The sequence below is a fragment of the Lissotriton vulgaris genome, chromosome 11 (assembly GCF_964263255.1).
Source record: "Lissotriton vulgaris chromosome 11, aLisVul1.2, whole genome shotgun sequence".
NCBI classification, from domain to species: domain Eukaryota; kingdom Metazoa; phylum Chordata; class Amphibia; order Caudata; family Salamandridae; genus Lissotriton; species Lissotriton vulgaris.
In genome coordinates this window covers 157,784,766-157,798,121 of record NC_141699.1, presented here as the reverse complement: position 1 = coordinate 157,798,121, position 13,356 = coordinate 157,784,766, and the positions used below count along the sequence as shown (strand labels likewise).

The window sequence follows — 13,356 nt, the reverse complement described above, 5'->3', positions numbered from 1 at the left end:
AAACACAAAAAGGAAAGGAAAAGCCACAGAATAAGGAGCAAGTCAATGAGAGTGACAATAAAGCCAACCAATGGTAAGTTAAGGACGGCTATAAGCCTGCTATCATTCCTTGGTAAGCCCACAATAGCCTTGCACTGCCTCGTAGGCTTGATCTAAAAACAGGCTCACCAGAGACCATAAAACAGGCTACAAACAGTCCACACACTAACTTATCAGACCAGATCTTCTGACACTGTCTGATTGCCCTATAGCCCAGCCTAACCCTGAATGCACATAACAAATTAATTTGTTATACTACAAATTCTTTAAAGCCAACAAACTCTTTACTTTATCACAGTTACAAGCCAGAAAAGGTACTTTTACATTATCCTGACGGATGCATGCTGAAGTAGCCACAAAGTATTGCAACAACATTTCAGAAGTCACTCATTGTTTATTGGAAAATATACAGCTCACATATAAAATGAAACAACAAAAAGAGATATCACAAGAGAAATCTAGTTTTCCACGTGTCCTTTTTTTGGGTATTAAATTTCAGTCAGTTATGTATATTTTTAATTTAAAATACAGAATTGACATATCATGTCTTTTTATTTTTTGCAATCAGCGTTTATGGTATGTGTTACTACTTATTGTATTTTGGTTTCTGCTAAAGCATACTGTGGAATAAAAGAACACGAATATCTTATAGCACAAGTCTGTCCTCGCCTCCTTCCTGGATTACTTGACCAACGGAATTCTGAATTTGCTGCTTCAAAAAACATTGCTTCTTGCACGCCATCAGCTGCTCAAAATCACGCCACATCTTCGCTTGTTTCATATTCGGCCCATGACTTTCTCGCACAGTTTTTTGTTTCTCTCGTAGTTTCTGTTGGAATAATTATAGAGGTTCTTTCAAATTTGCAGTTCACATTTCCCACATGAAACAAGAGATATTGGTGTGGCCCTTCTTCCCATCATTATCTACTATGCATTATTTCATTCCTTAGCACCCATGGCAAAGCAAAGTTCAAAACCACTGTTTTACTGCATGTCTGTCCGGGTGGGAAGTGCAAAGTTATCACATATCGTTTAAACACATCTCTCAGGTCTGCATTTACCCAAGGAGAGCGAGGAAGACAGAGGAGGTGGCGAATCAATGTCTGTCTTTTCATTGCTTCCCACAGGTTTCTGAAGATCTAACAGAGATGGAGGAAGCCTTCACTTCCATAATCTGTGACGTAAACGTTTTAAAATAACAAACATTTTTATTTCTTTTCAGACAAGACAAGGTCGCAAACACAGACCAACCGTATAAAACAAATACAGCAGTGATGCACGTTTTCTGCTCCCCCTCTCATACAGTCAACATTATGACCATCAGATTGGTCCGGAGCCCACCTCAAAGTTCAATTGTTCACAGATTGGGTTATATATCCTATATGCTTTGTTGGTCCTAATTCCTGACTCCCTCCCATACCACCCGCCGTAACCCAGGGCCGCCCGTCCGCCTCCTGATCTTTAAATCCTTTTCTTGTTCCATATTCCATCCACTCCATATTTTTGTTATTTCTACGGGAGCATCCTCTGCCTTTACACACCATCTTTTTCCTTAGTCTATACAGCTCCATTCCCTGTTAAGCAGTTTTGGGTATAATTTGCTGCCCCATTTCTAGGATATCTCCCTCTTTGCCACTAAGTACCCCAGGTTAATCAATAGTTGGTTGTAGGACGAAGCTTTACAGTTATTCCATACACCCAGTAATGTCAAGGTGATGGTCGACTCTACAGTCAGTGCCGTGACCTCTTCTAGCATGTGGGTTACACTTCTCTAGAGGGGTTGTAGTTTGGGACATTCAAATAACGAATAAAGGAAGGTGCCCTTCTGGCCATATTGTAGGAGACATTGATCATCTTCACTCTACCCTTTTTGTATAATGTTTGAGTCTAGGATATTCTGTGTAGGACTTTCCACTGATTAGGCAGAAAGTCAACTTTATTACCACCACTCATGGGAATTGTAGTGCGAATCACCAATCCTCACCCTACAACTCTCCAATATCTCTTTGCCAGTGGGTCTCCCTGTTCAAGGTTCCCCTGTGCATTCCTCATCAGTGTGGCATATGCGAGGGAGATATCTTTTTTTAGTCATGTTTTGATCTAGCAGTATCCTTTCCAATGGGGATTCTTCCATTGTATCCTCCCTGCTAAGGATCGTTGTTTTGAGTGTGTGATGCACATATCACATTTAAACATCTGCATCGCAGCCAAGTCGTATTCGGTCCTGGGGGGTGCAAATGGTACTATGCCATTTGTATACCAGACATCCTCTGGTGCTGGTAGTCCAATGATGTCCCAGGGTTTAAAGCCTCGTAATTCAAGCAGTACAAGCACGGTAGTGGCAGCATACCATGTAGAAATCAGTAGGAGTGACTGTAACCTGTGTCGCCAAGAGCAAGGCCTACATTCTCACTCGTTTTAAGGTTCTGCTGTTGTGTACCTAACGTACGACTGGTCAACACCAGTGAAATGCTGTGCAGCACATGAGTAGTGTATCAGCGCTGGATGTACTCGTACCTGGGAAGAGTACAATACAGGAATAATGCAGTGTGTGCAAGTTGAATGCATATGCTGGGTGTGTATGTACCTATGAGTGGTACAGTACATGAAGGATGTAGTGTTGTGCAGTGTGTGTGGGTTAAATTCATGTGCTTGATGTATCTGTAAATGTAAGTGATCTAATTCATGAAGGGTGTAGTGTGTGCATGTTAAATGCATATGGTAAATCTATGTGTGCGTAAGCGCAGGTACACTGGAGTTATGTGATTGTGCAGCTGTGACGTTTAACTCATAAATCTAGATTTGCCCCATAATTCATCGTTTTGCTGCATAAACTGCAGATTTAAATACAAAATAGTTTTTAGCTAAAACAGTTCAAAAGTAACTAAAAATGCAGCAACACGTGTTGTCGCAGAGTGGAAGGCCCTTTGCAGAGGTTGACTAGTCACCTTTCTGTTGCCTCTTGCTATATATGGGTGCAAAACTGGTACTAACGAGGCACAACCAAATGCCCAGACAGTTTTAACAAGTGTAAAAATGTCAAAATAATAAAGTATTATCAACACAAAATGTGCCACATTACGCTGCATAATTTGCATTTTCCTGCTACATCATTTACTCATTCCTGCCGCATAATGTGGCACTCGCCTGCCGCATATATCAAGCAGCCCTACATATGAGTGGTACAGTGCACGAAGGATCAGTGCTGTGAAGTGTGTGCATATTAAATGCATGTGCTGGATCTATGTGGGCCTATGAGAGGTACAGTGTGTGTGTGTGAATGCTATATAAATGCACTGGGTACATATGTGTCTTTCAATGGTATAATACATGGCAGACTATGGGTTGCATTTTCAGAGACCCAGGCCTGCACAGTGAACTATGAAGAGGCAGAGGAAACTCCCAGATAGATTAGTGTATTGCTGCATTGCTGTAAGCTTGCTGGGACACACACTGGAGAGCCAGACTTGCCCGTACACGTCAAAGGGTGTGCTGTGATCTAGTGAGAGCTCACAAGGAATGGGCCTGGTCACATCTCAGGAAGGAAATGGGGCTAATAAGAGAATCATAAAGAGGAGGGTTACTACGGCCCAAGCATAATCTTTTGATACACGATCACTGTGTCTGACATCAAGAGATGGCAGTGACATGGGTACGTCAAAGGAAGCAGACCCCCAAAATAAACCTTAAAGACTTGACTCTAAAGCACAATTGGAATTTGGAAATGGACTATAAGAAAGGGAACTTGAGACCTCAAAAACTGTCATCTGCCAAGCAACCAGACGAACAAGTTACTTACCTCCTGTAAAGCCTTATCTGGTAGAGACTCTATCTGGCTGCAGATTCCTTACCGCCCAACGTCTGGGAAATTCAAAGATAAGGAATCTGCAGCTAGAAGTCAATCAATCAATCAAAGACATTTATAGAGCGCACTACATACCCGTAGGGTCTCAAGGCGCTGGGGGTGGGGGGGGTGCCGCTACTGCTCGAACAGCCAGGTCTTCAGCTTCTTCCTGAAGGAGAGGTGGTCTTGGGTCAGGCGCAGGTCGGTCGGGAGGGAGTTCCAGGTCTTGCAGTCTCTATCAGATGGGCTGTATGAGGAGTAGAAGCTCTGAAAAACATGGGGTTCCAGACCTGTTGATCTCCCTGCTGGGTGAGGGAACATCACCTAGGGAATCCAAGACCACCTGCAGGAGAGCCTCGAACACCAGTGCCTGACTGCTTGCCAAGACCAGTGTGCCCTGTGAGGAAGAGGCGAGTGTTGGAGGAAGCAAAGTCCAGTGAGGAGCCCTGTTGAGCAAACTCCCTTTGAAAGGTGTGAGGAAATAGCTGCTGCACCGATTGGGTCATTGCCCATGTGTAGGACAAAGTTGACGATCCCCATATGACAAGAGGAGGGTCACCATGAACTAAGCTGTGTGCATCACTGCTCTGATCTGGCCGTAGCCCGTTCAAAGTGAGGAGCCACTACCTCATATGCCATAATGGGCTGAGGGGCCCCCTTAGAAGTCTATGTTGTGCCGTGCGGGCCAGAGCCCATGTACAGGGACAGTACACTGACCCCGAAGACCAGAGGGGGTTACCGGGAGCAACAAGACATGCAACCTGATCTACAATCCCCACCAAATAAGTAAGGCTGCTGTAAGAGCACTGGCAACATCACCAAAATAAGGGACCTGCTCAGGATCGTGGCATCACCGCCACCCCCCCCCCCCCCCCCCTCCCCCCACCACAACGTGGGCAGGATTGGACACTTACTCTGCAAGGAGCGGCCGCAAAGAACCTCTGGCCGTTTTGGTAACACGACCGCCTCTGAGGAACTCTGCACCTGCTGAATGCAGCCCACCTAGGCCGCATGCAGCACAACTCACCTGATTCAGCTGCCGCTGCTCCATGCGCCGAGGACAGGGCACACTCAGGCACGGTGATGCTCCAACCCTGCAGGTGTGGGTGAGACTTACTTCGGGCCACTCTGGCCTGTGAGAACTCGCTTGCTAGTTCGCACTTTGAAGCTGGAACACCGTTGACTTTAAGATAGAGTTGGAGTGGATTTTTTAGACTCGGACTACTACTTGGGCTTGCCATGGATGCTGTCTGTAGTGAATGGGGAATAACCATTTTCACTAGGCAAAAGGAGGGAGTGAGGCCCAGGGGCCAGCTTAAATAATCACTGGAACCCTGGATTCAGGGGGACTGGGCAGTTGTTTGGAAATGTCATATGTTTCCAGTGTGTTGTGGAAATTGAAGAAATTGATGTACATAAACAGCATTCATTTCCCTTCTTCTCCCACTCCTCTCCCTGTGAGCACCATGAATACCGTAAATTATTGACCGTATCACTCTGCCAGTAAGAGCCCATACCCATATGCATATGTACAGCCATCCTAGGCACCACGGCCTTTTACCCATTGGAATCCCCGGCTTCCCTCCTGCGCGTATCTTAAACCCCCTCTCTCATGCATAGACCATGAAACCCTCTCCCTCTGCGCGACCCTGCTGTGAAAGGCAACCCTTCTGCTTGACCCGCACAAACCCCCCCCATTCCCTCTTGAAGAGGCATCCTTCGCCTTAGCTGACATAGCCCTCCCCAGCTGCACCTGACTGCCCCCGCTCTCTCATGTACGGGTCATAAGATCTCTCTCTCTCTATGTGACTCTGTCCCTGTGTCCACCCTGGCTACCCCTCCCTTCTCCTCACATGGGCAAGTCATAAACCTTCTTCTTCTGCAAGGCCCTGTCCTTGGGAGCCATGGCCGCGCCTGACCAACACCTCCTTTCCTTCCATGAATGCCCCTCTGTTGACAAGCCTTCCCTCCGCGCTCGATTGTCCACGCGGCATGAATACCACTCCTTTGATGACCCCTTCCCCCGAGTCCGGCTGACCACACATGTCCGAGGCCATCGCCTGAGCCAGGAGATACCATTTACTGCCCTTATTGTATGAAGTCACTCCTCTTCAAAGGACCCACTATTGATCCTGGCCACCCCACCCCCTGGGCTATGATCAGGCGCACACATCCTAAACTGTTGACGGAACACTCAGCTGCGTGATTGCCCTCCCCTCTTATCAGCAGGTCAAGGGTCCCTATTGTGAATACATGTGGGGTAGGATTGACACGAGGATCATGGGGATGTATTTTCCTTGTTACACAATATCATGATTGTAATGTCAAGTGTTCTGTAAAGTATGAAAGACGGAGTCTCAGCTCACTTGTTAGAGCACCTCCTGAAAGACACCGTGTTTCGTGTCCGAAATGACTGGCTCTCCTCATGAGAAATAAACTCTGTTCTTGATTCCTGCTTCCAGCGCCCGTCTCTTTATTTGGTAACTATTCAACATGGGAACTAAGAGGCGGTTTGCGCCAGTGGCCTGGGCATTAGTAGTAATCTGGGCTCCTGTTCCACAATTGGCGTCCCAACGCGGGGTCCATCAGTGACATAAGGTCCGGTAAGAGAGATCCAGACGAAGAAGTGAACATCTAAAATGATCGGAGTATACCTGCCTTGAGAGGGCCCTCGCCCGGCTGCCGATCGAAAAGAACTTCACCAATTCTGAACGGACCTCTCTTGAGTGACCTATTGTCCTGACTGGAATCCCACAGGAATGCTACACGGAGTAAGAGAACGATCGGGCGCTGGAGGAGGAACACGAAGAACTGTCCGTATGGTCCGGTCCGGGTAAGATTAAGTAGGGCGTTTTGCGCCTGATTGGTAGGATGGTTTTATCCATCTGATTGATTGATTGTTTGTATTGGAATCGGTATTTGTATACTGATATTGTTGGTATTGGTTCATTTAGCTTTGAATGCTACTTGACATATTGGTTCTCTTCAGGAGAACGAGACATTCTCTGTTTGCAAACAGCGGCGAATAGGAACGTCGTCCCTCTTTGCAGATAGAGAAGGGTAGGTAATGCAGACTTTTGTTCCCGCTGTATTCCGTCATGCCTACTTTTCTCCCCACTGATTGTTTGAAATCGATTAATAATCGATTGTTGCTCTTTGAGATCTTCCTTGTCCACAAACAGAGACGAATAGGAATATTCTGTTTCCTTTATGGATAGCGAAGGGCAGGTAATGCAGACATTTGTCCCCGTTGTAATCCGTCATGCCTGTTTTTCTCCCCACTGATTGATTGGTTGCCTGGACATTGTTGTTCCAGGAATTGTTTCGTTTGAGGTATTTTCTACTTGCAAACAACGTGGAATAGAAATATTCTGTCTAGTCTTTGCAAGTAGTAAAGGGTAGGTTATGCCCCTTTGTGAATTCGTCAGTCCTACCCACTCCCCACTGTTTGGTTATTTGGGGGGTAGCTCGCATGGTCCGCCCAGGAGACTACCCTTATGAAGGACATATGCTCCCCGCTCATGGGCCATTTAGTGGAAGTAGACCATCTGGTCCGTCTAGGAGGCTATCCTAGTAAGTGGAAGTACATCCCTTTGGTCTGTCCAGGATGATACCCTAATGAAGGAATATATGTTCCCCTTTTGATCGATAATCTAGTTCCAACCCGGACCATTTACTGGAGGGAACTCGTCTGGTCCGTCCAGAAGTACCCCCTAGTGAAAAGGACACATAAAAATATGAAGTGATCACCGTTCCCTACTAACAGAAAACTTTAGCTCGAAACACGCTAAGGAAAAGAAGGTAAAATAAAAAGAAATCAGGCTAAGTCAGTAACCCCCTGATGAGCTTTTGACTTCACTAAAAATAAGAAACATTAGAAATAGTTCGTAATAAGAAATATAAAATGGCGAAAAATTTGACAGCAAAAATAGCCACAAGGTAGCTAGGCTTCACTGCCTATTCCTGCTCCCAACATGTCTGCCTCATTGCCCACCACGCCCAAATAACGGTCACACGAAATAGAAACAATTCAATAGGTACCTACCCCCATTCCGGAAGCTCCCGAAGTGCAACAGGTCCGCGGTTACGCCCATCCGGAGGGCGAGGCCTCGAGGCATGCGGGGCTCGCCTGGCCGCGGTCAATAGGAGATGCTGGTGGGCAGGCGGTCCAAAGAATAATAAGGACCTCTCCACCTTTCCCTCTTCTGCCGCCCTGCAGGCCGCGGGGAGAGAGGGGGCTGTCTTGCCTCGGCCACCGACCACCCCTCTCTCTCACCCGATCCGGCTTTCGTCGAAGGCCGAAGCCAAAGCGAGGATGGCGGCATTTCTTTGTGCTTTAATGGCCGCAACTACACCCAACGCCTGACAGTTGCAGGTAGTCCCGCCACATGCCATCGCCTGGATAGTTACAGGTAGTCCCGCCACATGTCAAAAAGGGGGGATGTCTTGCCTCAGCCACCGACCCCCCCCCCATCTTCAATGGCCGGCACGGCCAATACCGAAGCGCTGGAGCCGAAGAACGGCGCGGGGTCGCTGGAAGGGGGAGGCGGCGCGAACGAGCCTCCCCCACCTCCCTCCAGGTGGAGGCTTCCAGCGACACCCCAATACTCTTACTTAAAGAGGGTCAACATCAAAAAGCGGTCCTTTGCCCAGGACGGGCACACGCCCCATGCCTTCTCTCCTCAACTTTGAAGATTCTATGAGAGCCGGGGGGCACCACGATCCCTCCGCATGGGCGCCCCCGCCCCCTCACTGGGAACAGCGACATCGGTGCACTCCTGCCGGCACCAGCCTCAGTTTGGAAATGGCTAAAATACAGCAACGGCACAGACTTGTTCAGTTCCGGAGGAACACCAGAATGACCCGGTAGGAAAATTGTTGCCGCCCTCCCCACTCTTTGACTGTTGTTGGACTGTTACCACATTGTGCAAAACTTTTTGAACTGCCAACGGAAGGTTCTGGTCCAACCACGAGTCATTGGAGGCATTCTGACCGTGCTGGAACTCGCCTGACCCCACCCAAAATGGCGCCGACACAAAATGAGACTTTTTGAATAAACTTTTTTGCACCCTGACCGCGCAGCTTTTTGTCCTGAGATATGTATGTAGTTTTTGGATAATGAAAGTAGATATGAAGGATATTGAGTATGTGCTCAGACAAAGAACTGACTTAGAGTGGGTACTGATTATGATTTGGAAAATGAATTGGTGTAATTTAGATAAAGAATGAGTATTGGATAATGAATTTATGAATTAATTAAAACTGCACCATGCTTGCTCTGTAGGGAAGTTTAATACGATTTTATTGCACTACTGCACTTTATGCAATGAACTGCCACCAACTTCGTTCTTCTCATGTACAGTTTCAATCTGCTCCGTAGCCGGTCCACTGAGTTGTAGGCCTGTATTTGTACATCAACACTTTTTATTAAAAGTATTTTGAAAAGGAAAGCATAGTTGTAGCAGTTGCATTAATGAGTTTTGGATGTTTTACTACAATGAGCGAAGAATAAGTATGATGAAAGCTGAAGGTTAAAAAGGATCAGATATTTAGCAGCTACATTATGTGTCACAGGCAGCCGGAAAAGTGTTTTAGACGCCCTTAAAACGACACCACAGAAATGCCACCTGACCACCACCCTTGCACCCAACAAAAGGGGTTGCGACCAAGTAACTCATGTAGGTACGCAGATCGTCAAATGATTATCTATCTGACGTCACTGGTCCCTCTGGGCTTAAACGCCGAGATGGTAACAAAATGCAGTACGTGGAGATAGGTCGAGTATGTGGTAGGTAAAAACATTTTCGGACTACTACATGCTGATGTGCTTTGAATGCTGCCCCCCCACCCCTTCTTCTCCTCCCTTCTGCAGGTCACGTCAGAACGTCGGCTCAGGTGTGGGAGAGCGATGGTCGAACCACCGACGAAAGGGGAAGGAGGGAATATGTGCATAGTCCTTATAACGATAAGTTTTTAAAAGACATAGACTTAAACATGACTGTTCCTCCTTAGAACATAGCGACTGGGAGGATGGACTGACATAGAAAATTTGACGGGTACTGTATGACGAAAAGTGACTCGAAATGACACGTTAGATAATGTAACTAGACGTTTGACTAGGTAGGGAAAGGACAAAGAAAAATGTGTGGGTAAGGGTTACCACGGCACCGCCCGTCTGGGAAGTTAGAAATGTTGCTGATGTTCAAAATGCACTGCCCCCTTTCTCACACTCTTATAGATATAGCCAAGCTGTCCGACTGTTCTTCCGATCAATACTTGCCGTTGCCTCAGCCTGAAGAACTTCCCACCAAAGGGAGGAACTGAAAAATGGTTTAAGATCCAACCATGGGTAAATAGCACGACCAGGCTAATTTCTGATCGACCAACCGAGGTGTAAGTATTGGCAATTGAGAACGCTCGCAGAGATAACAAGCGAGAAGGAAAAGGAGGGAAGGGTAGAAAGAGCTAAGCACGTAGATAAATAGGATAGTAAAGATACGTAGGATATAATATGGATTTTGTTGGCCACCTGTTGTTTTCTGTTTTGTCGTGAATGTCTTATATATATGTAATACATGTGCTGTCTTCCTTGTCTGAGTTTGTGTGTATGTAATGTACGGATTTATGTCTTTCCTCTGTCTGTATTTGCGTGTTACCTGACCTTTGCTGTTCTGTGTTGTGAGCGCACTAAATGACCTATTTTCGTACACGTCTCTCTCTCTCTCTCTCTCTCTCTCTCTCTCTCTCTCTCTCTCTCTCTCTCTCTCTCTATCTCTCTCTCTCTACATGTCATACGTGTACCGAATGGCTCGTTTAGATTGCGGACGACTCTCACTCTCTATGAGAGTCTCCCTATTTTCTCTCCCTCTTTGCGGTAAAATTGTGCCCCACCGGCACCAGTCTGATTGGGTACTTATTGAACGCGAAGGTGTTCAGCGAAATTGACCGAAACTAAAATGATTGTATCTCGCCATATTACTACCTCTCCTTTCTGCAAAATGAATGAACTTGAATTGGCCGAGAAGGAAAGGACAGGTAAGACGACTAAGGTCCCCCAAATCTGGCCATTTATAGGGGAACTGTATGTCAATGGCACCTTATTTCTGTTCGTCAGAGACGAACGCCAGCGCCGAGATTGACCCCCAACGCCCAGATTGCCCCACCCCCTTTGCACCCAAGCGCGAATACCCGAAGGATCCCCGCCCCACTTGATTGACCCCAGCTGCTGTCCCGGATATAAACATGAGGACCATGAGTAACTGTCGTCCCTCGAGAAAAACCTGTTTTACCCTGACTCTCGATGATAGCGCCCCCGCCCTGTTTGAAAAGGTTAGCCAGCCTTGAAGGGAAATGTTAGACTGTTAAGGCTCAGGTTAGAAAGACGAGTCTCCCTGGAGGCTCCGAAATGTTGAGTTTGATGAAATACACAGTTGATAAGAGTCTGACTTTCCTCCATATGTGACCTGTGTAGACAATGAATAAAACTTGGCATGAACTCAGTAGGAATGCCGACATATGCACTGCTTGGTAAATGAACTTCTGACTGTGACCAATGAGCGTATCTCCCAAGTACGTTGGATTGAGAGAGGAATTCACATGCATAAATGTCTTCCCCTGACCAGTTCTCTAAAGCTTGTTTTGTACCTATTCAAAGATTCACGATCGCCGAAGGAGAAGGGTCAGATGTGACGTACAGCCCGGCTGCCGATCTTGGGACACGTGTGACCTCGACCAGAGGTGGAGCTGCAGAGCAACTAGATACGGGACGAGACCGCAATTCCAACGTGGAAAATGAAAAATGATGGGCCACCTTGAAGCCCTCCGTCTGCTAACCCACGTGTGCCTGGAGTCTCCGTTCCCCTTCTTTGGGCCCGATTGATGGGCCTGCCTGCTTGTTATCCTTTGCTCCCTTGGTCCCTTTTGTGTGTCCCAGGAACTCTGACCCAACTCCGCCCCCCCCCCTCCTATCGACTATTTGAACCACACTCACCCTCTTTTCCACGTGACTTTTTGCCAAAGGGAAGAACTGCATTCAAGTGGGAATAGGGTGTTGCCACGGAAATATAGGTGCCGAGCATAAGGCGCCGCCAAACGGATTGTTTAGGGAACAGGACTGTGGTCTAACAGCAGAGGACTGACCGCACCCTGCAACGCGTAAGGATAGAACCGAGCTGGACCTATAGCTCCACCGCCGGTGCTCAACAGCGCCAACGAAAGTACACGGACTAGAGCCTACCAGTGATGGCTCACGGATAAAAAGACACTGTGACGAAGACATCTTGTGTATTGAACTGAATTCCGCTCTCAACTACCTGGTCAAAACTGTTCATTGGTCACATTTTTAAGTCAGAAACACTTATGCTATGTAGTGTGCTTAATTGTTAGGAACTCAACGAAATGCAATTTCCTATGTGCTGCATTCTGCCCATCACCTCAACTGTCTATGATTGTACGCCAAATGCTAGTATCAACGAATGCTAATTCTTCAACGATGCCTGTCTATCTGTAACCCCATCAATTGCAAAAAAAATGAACGCTGTAATGTAAAAAGGGGCGACTGTGGAAATTGAAGAAATTGATGTACATAAACAGCATTCATTTCCCTTCTTCTCCCACTCCTCTCCCTGTGAGCACCATGAATACCGTAAATTATTGACCGTATCACTCTGCCAGTAAGAGCCCATACCCATATGCATATGTACAGCCATCCTAGGCACCACGGCCTTTTACCCATTGGAATCCCCGGCTTCCCTCCTGCGCGTATCTTAAACCCCCTCTCTCATGCATAGACCATGAAACCCTCTCCCTCTGCGCGACCCTGCTGTGAAAGGCAACCCTTCTGCTTGACCCGCACAAACCCCCCCCCATTCCCTCTTGAAGAGGCATCCTTCGCCTTAGCTGACATAGCCCTCCCCAGCTGCACCTGACTGCCCCCGCTCTCTTATGTACGGGTCATAAGATCTCTCTCTCTCTATGTGACTCTGTCCCTGTGTCCACCCTGGCTACCCCTCCCTTCTCCTCACATGGGCAAGTCATAAACCTTCTTCTTCTGCAAGGCCCTGTCCTTGGGAGCCACGGCCGCGCCTGACCAACACCTCCTTTCCTTCCATGAATGCCCCTCTGTTGACAAGCCTTCCCTCCGCGCTCGATTGTCCACGCGGCATGAATACCACTCCTTTGATGACCCCTTCCCCCGAGTCCGGCTGACCACACATGTCCGAGGCCATCGCCTGAGCCAGGAGATACCATTTACTGCCCTTATTGTATGAAGTCACTCCTCTTCAAAGGACCCACTATTGATCCTGGCCACCCCACCCCCTGGGCTATGATCAGGCGCACACATCCTAAACTGTTGACGGAACACTCAGCTGCGTGATTGCCCTCCCCTCTTATCAGCAGGTCAAGGGTCCCTATTGTGAATACATGTGGGGTAGGATTGACACGAGGATCATGGGGATGTATTTTCCTTGTTA

At 47.4% G+C, this 13,356-nt stretch overlaps 1 protein-coding gene across 1 annotated transcript in view; it reads right to left on the bottom strand.

Annotated features, from left to right (window-relative positions):
• Nucleotides 1-400: 400 nt before the first annotated feature.
• The window catches only part of IFT81 (intraflagellar transport 81), a 1,042,527-nt gene continuing 1,029,571 nt past the window's right edge, over nt 401-13,356 (bottom strand). The window contains exon 19 of the mRNA XM_086943010.1: nt 401-868. Coding sequence (XP_086799136.1) covers nt 686-868 — 183 coding nt within the window. The 3' untranslated portion in view covers nt 401-685. The remainder of the gene's footprint in view (nt 869-13,356) is intronic.